The 19,343-nt window shown below is 36.0% G+C and overlaps 1 protein-coding gene across 13 annotated transcripts in view; it reads left to right on the top strand.

Annotated features, from left to right (window-relative positions):
- Positions 1 to 19,343, top strand: part of BLTP1 (bridge-like lipid transfer protein family member 1) — an 89,185-nt gene that overhangs the window by 16,064 nt on the left and 53,778 nt on the right. For all 13 annotated transcript variants that reach the window (XM_071753890.1, XM_071753899.1, XM_071753891.1 and 10 more), the window contains exons 9-24: positions 3,804 to 3,883; positions 4,917 to 5,067; positions 6,898 to 7,054; positions 7,766 to 7,844; positions 8,621 to 8,712; positions 9,564 to 9,681; positions 10,800 to 10,955; positions 11,192 to 11,289; positions 12,243 to 12,421; positions 12,564 to 12,670; positions 14,277 to 14,485; positions 16,151 to 16,378; positions 16,947 to 17,084; positions 17,747 to 17,923; positions 18,565 to 18,693; positions 18,958 to 19,077. In XM_071753890.1, the coding sequence (XP_071609991.1) occupies positions 3,804 to 3,883; positions 4,917 to 5,067; positions 6,898 to 7,054; positions 7,766 to 7,844; positions 8,621 to 8,712; positions 9,564 to 9,681; positions 10,800 to 10,955; positions 11,192 to 11,289; positions 12,243 to 12,421; positions 12,564 to 12,670; positions 14,277 to 14,485; positions 16,151 to 16,378; positions 16,947 to 17,084; positions 17,747 to 17,923; positions 18,565 to 18,693; positions 18,958 to 19,077 (2,218 nt within the window). The remainder of the gene's footprint in view (positions 1 to 3,803; positions 3,884 to 4,916; positions 5,068 to 6,897; positions 7,055 to 7,765; positions 7,845 to 8,620; positions 8,713 to 9,563; positions 9,682 to 10,799; positions 10,956 to 11,191; positions 11,290 to 12,242; positions 12,422 to 12,563; positions 12,671 to 14,276; positions 14,486 to 16,150; positions 16,379 to 16,946; positions 17,085 to 17,746; positions 17,924 to 18,564; positions 18,694 to 18,957; positions 19,078 to 19,343) is intronic.

Raw genomic sequence — 19,343 nt, 5'->3', positions numbered from 1 at the left:
TAATGTCGGTTGTGTTTCCATGACTTCATCTTTCTTGGAGTGTTTAGACAATTGGCAGTTCTACCACTCCAAAGGTTTTAAATGTTAGATCTTTAAACTGTTTTATTTATGGAGAAAAGTACTGTTTTTCTGTCTCATCAGTAATTTTTTGTGTGTGTGTGTGTGTTTCTGCTCTGTGATTAATGCCCTACTTTCAATTTTATTTTCCTTCACTTGGGTACTACACTGTACATAGGCTTTGACAGCACTAGGATAAATGCAAGGCTTAAGGCGTTGACTTCTACAGAGCTGATTTGCCAATGGTTTGGAAAATACGTTTCAATAATGGGCAAAAGTTGCACAATAGTCCCTGTAGTATAAATCATTTTATCTTCTGAAGCAGCATTGCTGGTCCTTGTGCATTGATGTGTTCTGCATAGGCAGGGTTGTGGGGCTTTAACAAACCAAATGGTAAAAAGTCAAAGAAAATAAAGGCTGCCTGCATAAAATGATTTGGTGGTAGAATTTTCATTTTACTACACTTTAACCAGCAAGACAGTTACGTGCATACTCTGTTAACATTCTTGATTTATATGGTATGAACAAATAGGCATAATTTTCTATATCTTATTTAATGCTTACAGTGATATATATTCAACAGATAATTTGGACAAACCTAAATTTCAGTCTTTCACAGCCTTTATTTGGTCAAAAAACCCAAAGTTTGCTATCCTTTCACAATTGTATGTGTAAGTTTATGTACAATGTGTATAGCAATCTTATACCTCTGAAGCAGCAATATCCAGAAAATTAATCATGATCCTTGGAAATGAACTGTACGTGATTTGACTGTACCTTAATTGGATTTTTATCAGCCAAATACTGCTGTCTGCAATATGCCTTCAAATAACATTCTGTGGATGCCTAGAGAATCTTATTCTTCCAACATGATGACAAAGGAAATTTCTGCAATTAATAATGAAAACAAACAAGATTAAACCAAAATAGAATTAAGATACTCAAACTATTAGCTTTCCCTCCTGCTTCTGCTAAGTATTTTCTTCGTATGCTGTTACCATCCCTACAGCTCCTGGTGGCTGAAAGATGCCATGTGTACAGAAAACATGACCTAATTTACTGAGTAGATTCAACAGATGACCCAGTTCACTGGAAACTGGGAATGCTTGAATCTTTAGAGCCTGTCCTCTTACCCTTCTTTGGCTTAAAAATTAAGCTTAACTTCCAGAAATTCCTGCAGGCAATCCATGTCAAAAAAACAGCTAAGTGACTTGATGCAATTTGTAACAGGCTGACTAATGACATCAAAAATCCACCTTGAAAACTGTCAGATTATAGATACCTCAACATTTTCATCACTTCTTGCAAATAAATCCTCCAAAACCCAAGGAAAAAAACCAAAACCAAAAAACCCCAACAACAACAACAAAAACCCCTAAAAAACCCCAAAACCTTTGCTAGGAAAAGCATATGAAAACTAAACAAGTTTGGAAAGCAGTGACTAAGCAGGATCAAAGTGGAAATTTAGGGTAGATATAAGGAAATACATTTTAATTCTAATATTGTTATAATTCAGTGCCATTATTTTTTTTTTTCTTTTTTTTTCTGCTAAGGGTCTGTAGTGGAGTTTCTAGTGTTCTACAGCCTCCATCACCTAAGGGTCATAAGATGTATTTGCTGAAGTTGGTGGGTTAGTGGCCTAGTTAAGTACCTTTTGTTTCCCAGGACTGCTTTTCTTGGCTGCTGTGTTGTTTCCTATGCACTGTGATGTTTTGATAATGTGAAACTATAAGCTGCTTTACTCATCTACTATACATTTTTCATGTTCTTCTTAAAAAGGGAAACAAAAAATTAGGAACAAGACATGACTCTATGGAAGGGGACTTACTCCTTTTTTGATAAAAAACCTGCACTGAACAGGCAGAAACTTATATACAAGTGTAGTGAGTTCAGAGAGTGTGAAAGAAAAGTGTTTGATGAAATATTCAGACACATAAAGATATGAACTTAATGAATTGGAGGAAGAGGACTGAGAAAGATGTTTAGGTGCCAGATAGGTTCTTGATAGTTTTTTGTCCCACTCCACTTCTGTTTAGTGTAAGATTTCATAGGTCTCCAGAAAGTGGAGTATACTGGGAAGGGTTACGAAGATGACATGGCAGTGGGTGTTTGACATGAGGGTTTTGCTGTTCTGTCAGGTCCTAAAACTTCCCTTTATTCCTTTCCTGCAGCTAAATTGTGGTTTCTGTTAGGGTGTGGAGTTAAGACAAATTGTTTATCTTGACGTAGACTTTGCTCAAAAACTCCATGTAATTCTAATTCTGATAGTGCTTTAGTTTTCACGGAACAAAGCAGGTACCAGATTGAGCAGCAGGGAGTAAGGACAGTTTGCTGTCACTGCTAGGCCACCTCCCCCTGTGGCTGTCTGACCTTTGTGGTGATGCAATGACATGCTGAAATAAGGTGCAGGCTTGCCTGACAGCCTGCCTGGCTGAGGGTATGGTCAGACAACAGCAAAGATTGTGTTGGACATAGGAGTAATGTCAGGAACACCAGAACACCTGGCAGTTCATTCATATGCTCTCTTCTGTATCTACCACTCTTTTATGCATGTGAGCTGTGGTAAAATGGGCAATGTGCTTCTGACAGGTCACACTCTTAGACTGTGTATTTCTGTCATTGAAGGTTTTTTTTGTGTGTGTGTGTTTTTTTGTTCGTTTGTTTGGGTTTTTTTTTTTTGTGAGTTTTTTTTGATTTTTTTTTGGTTAAGCTGTAACAATTTCTAGAAGTAGCAAAGTCTTTTGTAGTAAAAATAAAATGTTTGCATTATAACCATTGTTCTACTACAGAATGTAATATTATGTAAATTAATGTGGTAGCACTAAGGAATGGATGGTAGTATAACAGTGCTACAAGAAGTTTTGGGTGTTAATTTTATCACTTAGATCCTTTTATATTGAGGGAAATGTTTTTTTTTTAAACTAATGGTCTAATTACTGACTATATCCTGTCCCTTTGGTTTAGTGTGCTATTTTAGTAAGAAAACAATTAGCAGGTGGAAGAACAATATAGGACAAGGAGAGAAAAACCCTTCATGGAGACAATCACTGAAAGTAAAACTTTGATACTTGGTCATGGCTTATAATACTTGAGAAATGTCTTTGTGGAAGGGAACCTGGTAATGCTTCAGTTAACTGAACTTTCAGTTACTTTATGTAATAATAACAACAACAAAATAATGTTCCAGTACTTGTTTCAAATCAGGGTAGACATTGGCTAGCAATGTGATGGCTTCCTTTTTGATAGTAGACTTGAGACCAGATCAGAAGCTCATTTAGCCTGAGTTAGCAGCCTGGGAATCACAGCATGATACGGAGGGAAAGAAAGTTTGTAATCTGCACAGGCAGCTCCATTTCAACAGACCATGAGTGTCCCGGGCACTTGGGTCTGTTCCATCCTCCCCTGGCAATGTGACCAGACTGGCAGATAAGGCAGCCTGTGGCTCTTGCCTGCAGTCAGGCTGCTGGCAAAACCCATGTGGACAGAGGAAGCCTGGTGTCTTGGAGTCACATCAGGCTTGACTCTTGGCCACATACGTTGAATCTCCACTGTTGGCTTGTATGAGACAGGCAGCAGTTTTATTAATGATTCCATGGTTAAGTGTGTAATACTCACATGCAACAAGTGAGCCTGACCTATGTAGTCTCTTCCATCATGCTTAATATGTTTCATGCAGATTACTTCATAAAGACTGATCTCAGTGCATTGCTTTTTAACCTGTACCTTTGCACTTCTCTCCCTCACAGACCCCCGAGGCTGATGGGTGAAGGTTTTGTTGTAATGCAGTCCAATGATGTTGATATCTATTACTATATGGATGAACCAGGTACCTTCATTTAATTTTTCTTTTAATGCTGAAAAATCTTTGTGCTGAGTCAGTATAATGCTTCAGAGCCAATAAGAGCATTCAGAAGTATGCTTATGAACCCTTCAAAATTCATAGGTCATGTTTTCTGCATGTGAAAAAAACTTCAATTGAAGCAAATGGGAAAGAGTTCATGTCTTTCATATTTAGAAGGGAGTGAAATTTTGAGCTGCATTTTTTAATGGTGGTTTTCAACTTTTGAATTTTTTCATGTAAAAGGCCAGAGGAATTCCATAGATGAAATAACATTTTTATCAGTGAGTATATTTTTATCAGTTTTATACTGATGTAGGTACTCTGTCAGAGGTGCTTTCTGCAAGTCTGTGTACAATGTGAAAGCAGTTAATCTTTCTTCTTGAAACAAGCTGTGGATGTAAATGATGTGAGCTTTCAAAAGCACTTCAGTACTGGGGACACTTTTTAGTCAAGATCTTCTGAGGGTTTTTTCATGTTTATCTGATGCATCAATTGTGATGCATCAAATGTTGTGAGGTTTGTTTTTTGCCTTAAATCCAGTGCATTATACTACCACTTTATTTTGCAGGAGTTTGTTTGGTTTGCAAAAGCTTTTTCTCTGACTCCACTTAAACTATTGCCTGAATTTTGAACAAAGGTGACACGTTCAGCAACGATGTGTACTGGTGTAGGTCAGGTGGCAATTTTGGATCATTGCTGGATGACTGTTTCAGTTTTTACCAGTGACTCTGTGTCTGTGGTAGCAAGTCTTCCTTTTTATTTGTTTCCATTGTCTGTAGAAATTACTTTAACTTAATATTCTCTGTTTCAAAACTTGGTTTGTAAGTAGAACAGAAAGCTGATGTTGGTAAAAAGCATACTTTAGAGACTGAACTTCTGGAGTTGTCAGCACTTCCCTGACATTGGTGAGCAGCACTTCAGAAAATCCTAAGGACTTTTGGCCACATTGTTGCCCTCATTAGGATACTTTAATGAAGACATTTTTCATGCTATCTGGTTATTGTATTGCATAATACAGGTCTCGTACCAGAGGAGACAGAGGAAAGTACTGATGGAGAAGCAAACAATGAAGACAGCAAATTACAGGATCTGCCACCATGTTGGGGTTTAGACATTGTTTGTGGAAAAGGAACAGATTTCAACTATGGACCTTGGGCTGACAGGCAGAGGTATTACCATGATTTACACCTTTAGTTTTTATCTTTAGAATGTCTTCTCAATAGTAATAGATATTAAGGTTTTTCAGTGTCTGATTGCTCAAACTTCTAATTTATATGAGACAGGCAGTCCTGCTACAATGGTTTTAAGGTTTGTAAATTCATTGTTCTTTATCTTGTGGGCCTTCCAAAGTTAGGATCCCTCAGTGAATTTCTATTATCAAATCAATAAATTATATTCCTATTTTTTGTGAACAATGTAGTTTTAGTATTGATGAAGTGTCAAATACCTAAGGGTTTAACCTTTTAAATAGTTAACTTTAGACATGTTAAGCTCCTAGTTGCTCATGGGTGGGAATACACTGCATATTGATGAGAAAATTTTATGGAAGAACAAATCTGGTTATGAAAATAATAAGGGGGGAATCATTTATTCTTGCGTAGCAGAATCAATCGCTTGATGTAATCTCCAAAGAATTTATTATCTAGACATTTTAGTGACAGAATATTAGGCTAGAGCTCTACTGCTGTTTTTCATTTAGCCCTCAATGTTTTGCACAACTATTTCTGGTAGAGACAATAGGATTGTTTGGAGAGCAAAGACTATTAAGTAAAAGTGACATAATCCGTGCTGTCCCTTTTTTCCCCTATTAATTACAGATTGATACTTCTCCTGGCCTCCATTAATTCTCCTGTGAAATGATGATGATGAGCTGTGCCTTAGGAGTGTGAGAATGGCAGACCATGGAGTTGTCATTAGATAGGACTGTCAGAGAACTTAGGAGATAAAGGCCAATTTCCAGAACAGTGCTTTGCTAGGAACAGTCAGTAATCAGAAATTATATTTTTAACACTTCCCAAGAAAGCTTGCACTGCAGTGGTGTGCTGCTTATGGTTTTAGCTGGCTAGGCAGAGGAGAGTTTGCAGTCTATGGAGTGTGTGGAGTTCATAGGTGCATATGCATTGTTGCATTGTGCTATGGATAGAAGACAGAATTTTGGAAAGTGTCTGAGGGTTTTAGAAGCAGAGATGTGTAGGAGTTTTGTGGACTTTGTACTCTCAGTTTGTACAAGGGATTCTGCAAATACTGAAACTTGGTGCAATAAATTCTTTGGTTTCTTCAGAGTTTTGACTGTGTATTGGGTGTTGCGTTTGTAGGAAGGTTGTTATGTGTTTTTTGGCTTTTTTAAAGAAACAAACCAAAAAAACTTCCATGCTGCTATAGTGATCAGGTGCTGAGTGCAGGGAACTGCTACCTCTCCTTACAGACTTCTACTCCCTTTAGAGCTTTATAAGAAATGCTGTCTCTGCTTTATTGCTGTGGCTTTCCTTTCATCTAATTGCATGTTCAGACATAAATCTGTGGAAATGTAGGCTTCATTTCACTCCCATCCTGAGGTCTTGAAGTTTTCATATTTTGTTTATTTTTGGGCATCACATCAATTATTTATGCACAAACAGGAGCATAAACAGATTACTTCCTAGTATGTTTTTGTTGCAGATTTGTAAACGAAGGATGAGGAATAATAAGAAAAAAAACATAGCTTTTCATGTTTGTTATCTGAATGAAAATATTTGATTTGTTCTAAATCAGTTATGGTGTGTCCATTTCTGGCTTTTATCCAAAAGTCACTGGTATTTTAGTAATGAGTTGGAAGGCTCCCATGATCAAGATTTTAAAGAAGCATTCTTTGTTACCAACCGTGCACTGGTTGTCTGAAGACTCAGCTAATTGGAAAATAATGTATTTATGCATCTATTTGCATAATTGTGTGTGTGTGTACATATATATTCTGTGAATAAACACAACCTTTTTTTTTTTTTTTCCCCCCCTCCCACTAGGGATTGCTTGTGGAAGTTTTTCTTCCCACCAGACTACCAAGTTATGAAAGTCTCAGAAATTGCTCAGCCTGGGAAACCAAGACAGATTCTTGCTTTTGAACTGCGGATGAATATTATTGCAGATGCCACCATTGATTTACTTTTTACCAAAAATAGGGTAAATAACACAAACTTGCCTAGAAAATAACTTGCCTACTCTGATTAAACTGTGTTTTTGGGTTTTGCTTAGTTCCTCTTGTGTCAGGTGTTTTTTACAAAACTGTGTTTTTAAAAGTTGGTGACTTAGTTTGGAGTTCCATAATTATAAGCATATTCTTCAGACAAATGTTGGCTGAGAAACACTGTTATTTTTTAGCTTATTGTAAATTTCTGTTAAGCCTTAAATCTTTATCTTAAGCCATGCCAGCTCTTAAATTCATGATCTGGACATTTCCTGTGCATATCTAATATTACTGGAGAAAGGTGCATTGTGTTGAGGGGTTTGGATTTTTCTTCTACTCATTGTTATTCTAATGAATGGGATCTGGCATGGCTTCATTATACACTTATTTTCTTTTTCTTGTGACTTGAAAGGGTTAGAAAATGTAGTGTAAGAAAAACCATTTCCTCTACCCTCTCAGGGCTTGGATCAGAATATCTTACACCATTTCTATTAGTGGACCTAAGCCAACATTTGTTAAGCCTAAAACTGATGTTACTTGGTATGGGGGCACATAGATAGTTCATTAATAATTTTTCTGAAGATATAAAAGACTTCAGTCATTGGATGCCTGAATACAGCTGTGAATAGTGATAGGTAGGAATTATACTGATTAATGCAGCAAACATATAAATAATGTTTGAATGTCTTTCCTGTCTTGAAATACAGGAAACCAATGCTGTACACGTGAATGTTGGTGCAGGTTCATATTTGGAAATAAATATTCCCATGATAGTAGGTGAAAATGGTGAGTTAAAGCTAAGCTTAATTTGTTTTTCTGATGCTTTTCCTGAACTATTTATCTTAGTTCATGTGTGTGTGAATGTCTTGTGTTCTTCTCCTGTGCCTATGAAATAATGTTTTCTCATGTAAAGGAAGAAAAAGTGTTTTCTTGTAGATTTCATTTCAAGGTAGTAAAACAAGCATGTATTTAGATAGTTAACTCGATGGTTTTTCTAGATTAATAAACATGAACTCTTTAACTGCTAGACTGCTTATCATTTAACTGTGTGTATTAAAGCAGATGACAAAAACCATCAAAGAATTCTTCAATAACATTAATGTAGTAGTTGAATTATGCTGAGAAATTTAATATGAGAACTAATTAAATAGTAGTATGTTTAAACAAAACAAACCCCAAAATTGAAGATGGAGATAAAGATGAATCACAGGTATGTTTCTTGCATATACTCGTCTTGATGGCTGACTTGAAGCCATTTGCTGAATTTTTTTTTCTCTTGATTCTCTCTGGCATATTTTAGTTATATTCTATAACTTAAGCCAAGGTCTCTAGAACTTAAGTTTTGCCAGACCCAGCAAGGAGAATTCTATCATGTCTTCTGTGTGAATACAGGACATATTAAGCTCTCTGTTGGCAAGCAGTAGAGGAAGTAGAGGACAGAATTTTTATAGAACTAATTTCCTTGGTGATATTTCTTGATTGCTAGTGGACTGCTGAAAACTATTTAAACACGTGTGCAACTCTTAAAGTCTGAATGTTTGTTTGTATTTTTTGTTTGCTAGGATATTCACCAACAATTAAAGGGCAGCTTCTACATGTGGATGCCACCAGCAGTATGCAGTACAGGACTCTCTTAGAAGCTGAAATGCTCGCTGTAAGTTTGCTTTAAGAGTCATAAAGCTGTAGTCTCTAGAGGATTTTAAATAGAAGAACATATTTATTTATCTGTGGAGCAGCTCTTTTGGTTCTTAAAGAATACAGAAATACTTCTTTTGAATATGTTTTGCAAGGAACTTATATATACACACACAACTATGCACACGTGTAACTTTCACTGACTTGCATTTATGTACCAATTTATATGTGTTTAGAGAAAGGAGTGAAGGGATGCCTTGTTTACTGTGTAGCCATGTGTTTCTGTAGGCTTTACCTTAATAAATAATTACACTCACTAGCTACAGAGTGTGCATGCATAAGTACTTAAAAGTGCTTCAGAATGCTCAGTCTCCTAACTGAATAGTGCATTAGTATTTGGTTCTCCTGGTATTTTGTTTTACTGTACTGTAATTCTAAAGATTACCTTTCTCACTGTTTTTTCTTAATTTTTTAAATTAACTTCATAAGGTGATGTTTTTATTGTTCAAATCTGAGCATCATATCAATTGTTGAAAAATACTGTATCCTGTAAGAGTTCAGTGTATCTTGAAAAGCAGTGCTTTTAATGAAAACTTTGGTTTATAAATTGCTTGGTACGTCTGCTGTAACAGATGTGTCAGAAGTCCATAGTATACCTTTCCAAATAAATGAATACACTAACACTTGACCTTCAAACACATACAGGGAGAGAGATTAAATTATTACGGAACTGGAGAGACCTTCTGTTCATTCCAGCAGGAAAACAGTTTTAATTATGCAGCAGAGTACATATGTGAAAACTGCTGAGCTACAGGGTCAAGCATTGTCATCTTTTCAAGTAATCCTGATGCTTTAATTTTTTGTCCACAGTTTCATATTAATGCCAGCTATCCCAGGATTTGGAACATGCCCCAGACATGGCAGTGCGAACTTGAGGTTTATAAGGCAACCTATCATTTTATCTTTGCTCAGAAAAGCTTCTTTACAGGTAACTTCTTTACTAAATCAGTTGCTTATCAAATGAAATATTCTTTCTTTAGAATTTCTTTTCAAATTCTGCAAGGGTGTACAAGGTCAGATAACTTTTTTTACTAAAGAAGTTGCATATTAAATTGTCTCATATTTGTAAATTACCTAAAATTGTTCCTGAGGACAAAATTCCTGATGTTTTCTGTTATTTCTAAGTGTTTAAGTACATCATATTGTTTTATTTGAATACCAAATAATTTAATTTTCTACCACTTAAACTAAATTTGGTCTGCAGTTATGTTATGTAGTCTTAAATTTCAGATTAATCAATTTCTTTGAGAGCTATTGATTTGGTTGATATCTGTTACTTAGGATGTTGATTTCTTGGTCTCTCTCTGGATGACTGGCTTTCAGCTACTTAGGCTTTAGGTCATGTCCCTGTGGCTGACAGATAAAAGAAAGTAATTTGCTCCTTAAGATTTTGGCTGTGAGGAAGAACACATGCACACAAAGAAGTAGTGTAATACAGAATCAACAAACTGTTGCTGAAAATTACAGCTCCAATAATGGAAAGAATGTAGCCCCATCAATATGGCACTGCCTGAGGTAATTAGCCTTGCTTGAAGGAAGGCTTAATTAGTGCAGGCATAGTGCCATGATAATGAAGTTATCCTAGTGAGGCCAGAGCCATTATCTGTACAGAGCTGCAGTGCACAGCATAGTTTACAAATCTGTTAATAGCAAACATGAACACACTACAACCACCACTGTTTTGCTGTTTGCTTATATGACTAATCTACACATTCAGACTAAATTTTGGAAAACCAAAGGAAAGCAGCTGGTAGTCCAGTGCTTTTAGGTGTGTAACTTTGCTACTGACAAAACTAAACTAGAAATCTTAGTTAAACCTATGGCTTTCCACTTAAAAAAGCGTGTGGAAAGTGGGAGATGGAGTTAGAGAAGTGTCTGTGGAACATGTGCCTGAGAAATAGATACTGTATATTGTTCTCATTTTTCTTTATGTGTAAAGGTGCAAACAGTCAAGATGTACAATTTATGAGAAGCCAAAAACTTAAAAGAAGAAATCTTTCACCTGATTGCTACTGACTTGCCATTTATTACTTTATTTGGATTTAGATTTGATCCAAGACTGGTCCAGTGATAGTGCACCTGATATTTTTTCATTTGTTCCTTATATGTGGAATTTCAAAATCATGTTTCATCAATTTGAAATGATTTGGGCAGCAAATCAACACAATTGGATTGACTGCTCCACCAAACAACAAGAAAATGGTGAGATCATATTGATTTTTTTTTTAATTAAATCTGGAAGAAGAGTACATACTACAAAAATGCACCAATTATGAACTACATACATGTACTGACAATAGAATTATGGAACCTTAACTAGAAAAATGTTCAGTGATAAATACCTGTTTTGTTACTGTTGATACACGTAAACTCTCCTAAAACTCTTAAGTTCAAATTTTTTACAGATTTTTCTTTTTTTGTTACCTCTTCTCTCTCAGTTTATCTAGCAGCTTGTGGAGAAACACTGAACATTGTTTTCTCACTGCCATTTACTGACTTTGTTCCAACCACGTGCAATACTAGATTCTCTTTAAGGGTAAGTTCTTTTCCCTTGTACCTTTTGTCTTTTATATGTGAGATAATTTCCTTATCTTCTTCAGTCAGGAGATTTTGAATAAAATTTCCTGAAAGAAAAATACTGTTTTTCACTTGAGGTTTGTAGAATTTTTCTTTAAGTAACCCAGAAGTAAATGGTTTGTGTTGCTTATATGAAGCATGCAGTCATAGGCTTTTTAAAATTTTTAGATACATATATGTTAAAAAACATTTAAAATATATATGCACACATTTAGTATGTATATTTACACAGACTCAGGTCTGTGTATGTATTTTATCACTTGAGAATCTGTTCCCATTTATATAGAAAATGTGGAAACCTGATATATTTTCAAAGATTAAAAACAAGTATTGGAATGAGCACCCCAAACCATTTTAGAAAGCAGCCTTGCAGATTTTTAAGGGTTTATATAAAACAAGTAATGTTGACAGTATTTTTAACAGATGCACCTAATTCTTTCAAAGACTGTATTCCTTGTCTTCCCTAAAATAGCAACAATCTTCTGGCACTAAAAATAAAATCCTAGTTGGTGGGCTTGGTAATTTTATATAATTTGGTAGCAAAAAAAAGAGAAATATTTTATCTATTTAAAAAAAGTACAGTTTAGTTGAGGTGTAGGGTAGCCTTGGGCCACTCACTTGACTTTTGCAATATGGCTTGAACAACAGAAGAGAAATGCCCCTGTGTTTTATAGAGTGCTATGGTGTGTTGTTCTGTGTAACTTACTGGGGTTGTAAATCTTCCAGAACTACAGATCCCTTGGTATTATACTAGAAACTGGGAGCTTTGGTTAGCAATCACAAGGCAGAACCAAGATTTTCTTGCCTCACTTTGCCTGGGAAGTGATGGCACATATGAACATGCAGATAGGGTAAGCATTGTCCACAAAGTGAATGTAAATTAACTTTTTTGTTACGAATGTTTGATTTTAGGGAGAAGATGTGGATCTCCATTTGTATCTACCAGATTGTCATCCTAGTAAATATTCCCTTTTTATGCTAGTGAAGGATTGTCAGCCTAACAAAATCAGCCCTGAATCATGTATTTCTGCTGAATGTCAAAGTGGTCAGAAAACGAGCAAACCCAAATGGAGGAACATCACTCAAGAAGAGTGAGTTTTATTGAGATATATATTTATGCTTTTATATTGGCTCTTCATTTTGTTTGTGATGCAAACAAGCTTGTATGTTCGTGAAACGTTTTTAATGAAACTATTGTACTTCCAATAATAGTATGATGTTTCTTTTTAAAAGGGCTGGATGGATTGAATGCTGGACAGTCCCAAGTGTTGTGTTTACAATAGACTACTCATGGCACCCAATTTATCCTCAAAAGGCAGATGAGCAGCTAAAACAATCCTGTAAGTGTCACTCCCCCCACGCTTTCTTTTTTTTTTTTTTTTTTTTGTTAACGTGTTTTATTTCAGGAACTTCTGTAACTTTTTTTGCATCAAACTGCTTACATTTGCAGAGCTGAATTATGAACTGGCCTAGTGTTGTATGTCAAATGGGAGAACTCAAATTTTTAGAATGTACCAGGTTTGATTTAAAAACTGACAATATCAAATATGCAGAATTTCACAACATGTCTCAGTTTCCTGTGTTAAAAGATGATACTGTCAGTATCTGTACTCTGTCTATGTGATACAATAATGTTGTCTTTCCTTTATGGATGTGAAATTCTGATATTTCCTAGCACTGCTGGAGTGAACAATGACCATCAGATGCCAGTGTTAGACTGGTCAGACTAACACTCGTATGTAAAATTTTTAAAATTTTAAATGTCTAAATAACTTTTACAAAATTTTATAAATAAGACAAATTCTGGAAGTATGTGCTTGCAAAAAAAGATATAAAGTACTTAAACACAGAGATAAAAGTAAGTTTTTAAAATGCAGATATGCATTAAATGCAGAGGTATGCGGGAAGTTAGTGTTACATAAGTCTTTCAAGTTGAAATGCTGAAAGCAAAATTATGAATAATTAGAATAATTATTTGAATGGGCCTCAATCAGCAGGTGTCAGAAGACATGCTGGATAGGGTCTTCAGGTTTTGAGTTTCAACAATTCAAATCTTAAAGGAACTCAAATTTTAGAGGATGATCTGCATTTTGCAGATGTTCATTAAGTGTTCTTGTGAGACTGTCAGCTTGGGCATATTTCAAGTTGGAAAACATTTACTTGTAATTGTAGCAACTGAACCTGCATTTGGAAGTTTGTACATACACAGGTAATTTCCTCTGCAGCTGTCTTCTGTGAATAATCCAGTCCTGTTCTCTTCTGTTCTGTCTACTGATAGAATGTTTTTTACAGTATCAACATCTGTATTTTATTTTGAGTCAATTGCTAGGACTGGGTTTCTCAGAAACAAATATGTTTTGGAGGTTTTTTTGGAAAAATGGATGGAAGTGTTGAGGTGTTTGTAATATAATATGACAGCTGTCAAGTTCAGCTGTTGATGTTTGTATTGATTGGCAGGTCTGTTAGAAATTTTGTGCTTTGTGACTCAATTAATAGAGTTGTTTGAGAGGAAATTTTGGCCTAGAGAGCTAGTGGTTCACAATAGGTTTTTAATACAACTTTTGCATTTTTCCTGTTTATTCACTTTTGTTTATTCTGCAGTAGCTGTGTGGTTGTGGGAAATCTGCTACCCTGAAAGGAAGGCATGCCTTTGTTTAACTTGGAAAGCAAGATAAATAAATTGAATTTTTGTTTCAGAACTTAAAGTTGTTTTTCTCTTGCTTAATTAACATTGACTAAAACACTCTTTGTTTTCCAGTCCTCTCAGAGTTACTAGATGGGAGAAACCAGTTCAGTCACATAGACATATTAACCTAACTATACAATCCAAATTAGAAAGCTGCAAAAAAAGTGTATATTTAATACAAACTTGTATTTACAGAATTTTGTCTGCCAAAAGCCTAACTTCTATTAAAGGTTGGTTCTATTCTTTGTTTTGCTCCAAAGTGTCAGAAATGGAAGAAACAATGTTGTCTGTGCTAAGACCATCACAGAAAACAGCCGACAGTGTGATTGCATCTCCTACAGCTTCAACCCGCCTCCCCCTTGACCCTGCAGAGCTGCCTCCAGACAAGCTCCACGTGGAACTGGAACTCTCCCCAGATTCCCAGATAACCCTCTATGGACCCCTGCTCAAGGCCTTCCTCTCCATAAAGGTAGGCATAGGAACACGTAAAATTTTTGGATAGCCATATCCGCATAATTTTCCTTTCAAGGAATGGTATCTGCTCTGAAACTTACGTGTAGAAATTCTCTTGACTTTTTCAGTGGTAAAAGTAACATTTAAAAGATCCATTATTACAGCTATATTAACAACACCTTTTATGCAAAGCTATGTCAGCACCCATGCTTTTGGTGCATTTTAAGTATTGCCAAGTGTCCTATTTGTCTGGCTTCTTAAAATCAGAATCTGTGAAATTTCTGGGGTATTTTTTTGAATTTTTTTTTCTTGACTGTTTCCATCTTTTTGCCCATCTGTGCTGGCAGCATCTAATTTTTTAGGGTTATTTATAATGTTTGCTTTCTTGACTTGTGGTTGAATTGTTGTTTTCCGTTTGTTTTCATTGAGATTCCTGGATATGAATAATTTATGAAGTTTTGTTAAGCCTTCTATTCTTGGGGGCTAGTTTTTTGGTGTAGTGCACTGTTTTTTTACTGAAGGACTTACAGGCTGGGAATGAATGATAAACAGTCCTTGCATCCCCAGACGAAGGTACCAGGAGTAAGTTACTGGAGTTCTTGGCACCCTCTGCTGGGTCTGCCTTATGAAAAATATTTCAAGGTCTATATCATAACACTGATCTTCATATTCTTTTGCTAAAAAGCAAAGCAGATTAGCTTTACTTAGCTTGTAAAAGGTTTTTTGGTTTGGCCACAGAGCTGTGATTAATTCGTGTGCATTAATACCAAAAATGTTTCAGAGACTCAATACAAGATGCAAAAATTACATGCCTACAGGAGTCATTATTTCAAAGCCTTCAAAGTCTTTTCTGCAGACCTTTTTCAAGGACATGGGTACCTTGCAGCTACTTGATTGCTTTTTATTGGACTCTTCCTATTCACTTGGTTGTGCTACAAACTTGCTTTGCAAAAGAACAGATCTGGGAAGCAAATGAGCCACTGAAAAGGGAATGAGGGGAGCAGGAAATACCTCAAGATTTTAACCTGTTTCGGCTTAATATTCAGTCTAGTACTCACTTGCCTGTGTCTCACAAATCACCAGTGGAGTTTGTAATAGTTGGAATTTTTCTGCCAACATGAGAGGTCAAGGGACTGAATTACTTTAATTACTTTCTAAGAATGAATGAGGGAGCAGCTCCTGTGTCTGTATTGTAACAGTGAGAAAAGATTTGGTGAGAAAATATTACCTGCATCAGTGAGAGAATTCTTTTTGAGAGTATAGGGTTTTTTTGTGTGTGTGTTTTTGGGGTTTGTTTGTTTGTTTGTTGGTGGGATTTTTAAGGAGGCAGGGGGAAGAGGTGCCAGATTACCAGAAATCTGCTTTTAATGCACTTAAGTAAGACACAGGAGGTTGATTTTTTTTTTTAATTTTTTCTGTAAATAATGATGGATTTTCTGTAACACTGGTACTTTGGGAACTCCAGAGAACCCCTTTTCCTGCGAAGCACATGGCCTAAATTTGCTCACTTAAGTTGTATCTGTTTTTATCAAAGTAGATGTATTTCTTCAGCTGTAGGGTGTAGCTATACCACTTATTTTAGGGAGGGCTAACACAGGAAAAGGCTGGATTTCTATTTCATTACATTGCCTATTAATTTTTTACTTGTTTTCCATATGGTCATAACAATTCATTTTCCTAGGAAAATTATTTTGGTGAAGATGACATGTATACTGATTTTGAAGAAGTTATTTCAAGCCCTGTTTTGTCACTGTCAACATCTTCAAGCTCTGGATGGACAGCCGTGGGAGTGGAAAATGACAAAAAAGAAAATGAAAGTTCATCCAAGCCAGTTCACCCTCTTACTTTACGCCCGTGGGATATCACTGTGCTCGTTAACTTGTACAAAGTGCATGGGCGATTGCCAGTGGTCAGTACTTTAGAGTCCTAAAATATTTTGCTTTGTGTGTTTTTTCCTAGTTTCATAGTTGGATTTAAAGTAGCTCCCTGGAACTTTAAGTTGTGGTGGTGCTTGCTAAAAAGTGTGTCTGTTCTCTACTAAAACTGTGGTAACCTAAAACAGCTTTAGACACGATTCACTTTGCTTATCTGGGAGGCAGAACTGGGTAATTTTTTTGTATGATTTTTGTTAAATGCACTTGATTTGTGTGATAATTTCTTTTTATTGACTGTTCTGGTTTCTTTGCTAATTAGCAGAACTGTCTTTTAATGTGCAGTCTGGTCCATGCAGCTGCATTCTGAGGGATCCCCAGGAGGTCAAAAAGAATCTAGATCAAAAAAATTCAGGTTCACACACATGGGTTTGTGTTGCTATTTCTGTAATTGTTGAAAGGTTTTCAGTGTCGCACAGGCTTCATTTTGAGTATCCCTTTGGAGAAAAATTAGCATGCTTCCTACTCATAGATTTGCTTCTAATACAAATTCAACTATGCTGTGTATTCTCTGTTTCTGAAACATGTGTTTAATTTTTATTTTAGCACTGCAGTCCAGATGGTCCTGAGTGCCCTACAGTTTTCCTGGAAAGGTTGTGTTTTGAGATGAAGAAAGGATTTAGAGAAACAATGCTTCAACTTGTACTGTCTCCAGTGAATTTGTTTCTGAATGACAGCTATCAGGTAGCAAGATGTTTTTGTCATCTTTGTGTGTATGTTTGTATTGTGGAAGTTGTGCTGATGGTAGAGTTGAATTAACATTACATTAGATATTATTAACATTACAAAATTATTAGGAATTATTGATGAAAAGATATCCTGAAGAGAAATCTGATGCATATTTGGATTGCTGCTTATTTAAGACCACATATCTCTTTTGTGCACTGAATGAGATCCTTAAGATTGTTCAAACCTGTAACTTAATTATTGTATCACAAGTCATATATGGTCATACAAGGAAGCAGAAATTTTGCAGGCAAAGTTTTGGTTTGGGTTTTTTTTTTAAATTTAATTTCACAGCCCTGAGACTGACTATCTGACTTGTTCAGTACTATTGCTGCTTAGACTTAGCAGTGATGTGGAGTTCACTAAGGGAAGGTTGTTGATGATTGTTGCTAAAGATTAAAACACACTTCAGTAAGATAAACTTCCCTCTCCTCTGTAAGATTTGCATAGTTATTGTTGCATGGGTGATGCTGAAAATCTTGGGACTGTCTAGCTATACAAAAGTCAACAGGATTTAAGAGGTGAAGATAAATGTGTATGGAGTATGTGTAGCTACACAGCTTTTACACCCGCTGTTGGTGCATCATGTGCAAACACTCTCTGTGTTCTGTTCTGGGCAGCGCCCTGCAGTGGATGAAGTCCTTCGAGAGGGTCACATCAGCCTGTCTGGCCTGCAGCTGCGTGCTCATGCCATGTTTTCAGCAGAAGGTCTGCCCCTGGGGAGTGACACCTTGGAGTATGCATGGCTGATAGATGTACAGGCTGGAAGTCTTACAGCCAAAGTTACGGCACCGCAGGTACCATATAGACACTGTTCTCTGTGATATTACCTCTCTTCTTTCTTGTAAAACTGGCATCGTATGGATTTTTGGAAAGCACATCATCTCACTTGATCTGGATGCATCTGTACCTTAAGTAACTGTAATTTTGTGCCTTTAAAAGCTAATAATTTCTCTAAGTGGATAGGAGATACCAAATGAGCTGAATCTGATATTAGTCTTAAATCTAGGTGTAATAGGGCAGCTAATGTTATATGGGAATTTGAAAGGGTGATGGTAGAAGATCATGAGTGAAAAACAGTAGTGAATACTGTTGTCAGTACAGGGAAGTGCATGAGTGTTACATCTGTGTATGTTAATGTATTCTAGTATTTTAATTTTCCCCTCTCATAGTGTGATATACTGCAAGAAAATGTGGAGCGACAACACTAAGGGTAGAGAGAGACATTTTGTGCAGGACAGCCATAGCTATTTTAAATTTCAGTTAAATTATTGCTGATTTAAAGTGCCCCTTCCTTTGCCTAGCCAAAGAAAACCATTTTTCCTTTTACTCCTTCTCACCTCCCAGCCTTTGGTGGTGATCTTTCAGTACTCTGTCAAATACTAAAAATTCATTTTACCTACTTAGGATTAGACAACATGTTGTTATATGCTTACAGCTTGCGTGTCTTCTGGATTGGGGACAGACCTTTGTATTTCATGTGGTGTGCCAGGAGTTTGAACTGGAAAGGCCAAAATCTGTGATAATATGCCAACATGGAATTGATCGTCGTTTTTGTGACTCTAAGGTAACCTTTCATCTGACTTACTTGCCTGCTATCTTTGTAGAGGTTCTTTGGAACACTTTAGAAATCCTTCCTTGAAGTTATCAAGACACTTCTTATAACTTCTTATAGTAAATAACTTTAATAATTATATAATCTAATAAATTAAATAACTTCTTATTCCTTGGGTTTTAGGTGTCTGCTGAACAGGACACAAATAAAAGGACAAACACAAATTAAACTCCTAATGTAAATGTAAATCTTATTTCTTTTTTGTTTTTCCTTCAGATGAACTGTGTCCCTGGGCCGTGTCCAACATCTGATGACTTAAAGTACACCATGACACGTTTAGCCATGGATGGAGCAGATTTGTATGTGGTAGAACATGGCTGTGCCACCAATATAAAGGTAATATTTCTCTTAACAATAGTTAAAATACTTCTTTGTCAATAGTGTTCTTTGTATTTTTTGATAGACAGCTAAGAAAACACTGTGGAATAAAAATCTCCATGTCTGTACCTGACAGCTAATAAGAACATGTGCTATAAGTTAGTAACTTAGCAACTGGAAATGATTGATATGGATTGTGTACAAGTGAATGCTTGATAACTCATGTTCACCTTATATAATACAGCTATTTGAATTAAGATATAATTTTGATGGAGATGGGAGTA

This window comes from Heliangelus exortis, chromosome 10 (assembly GCF_036169615.1).
Source record: "Heliangelus exortis chromosome 10, bHelExo1.hap1, whole genome shotgun sequence".
Lineage (NCBI taxonomy): Eukaryota > Metazoa > Chordata > Aves > Apodiformes > Trochilidae > Heliangelus > Heliangelus exortis.
The sequence above is the reverse complement of the archived record's forward strand: the minus strand, read 5'-3'. Positions and strand labels throughout refer to the sequence as shown.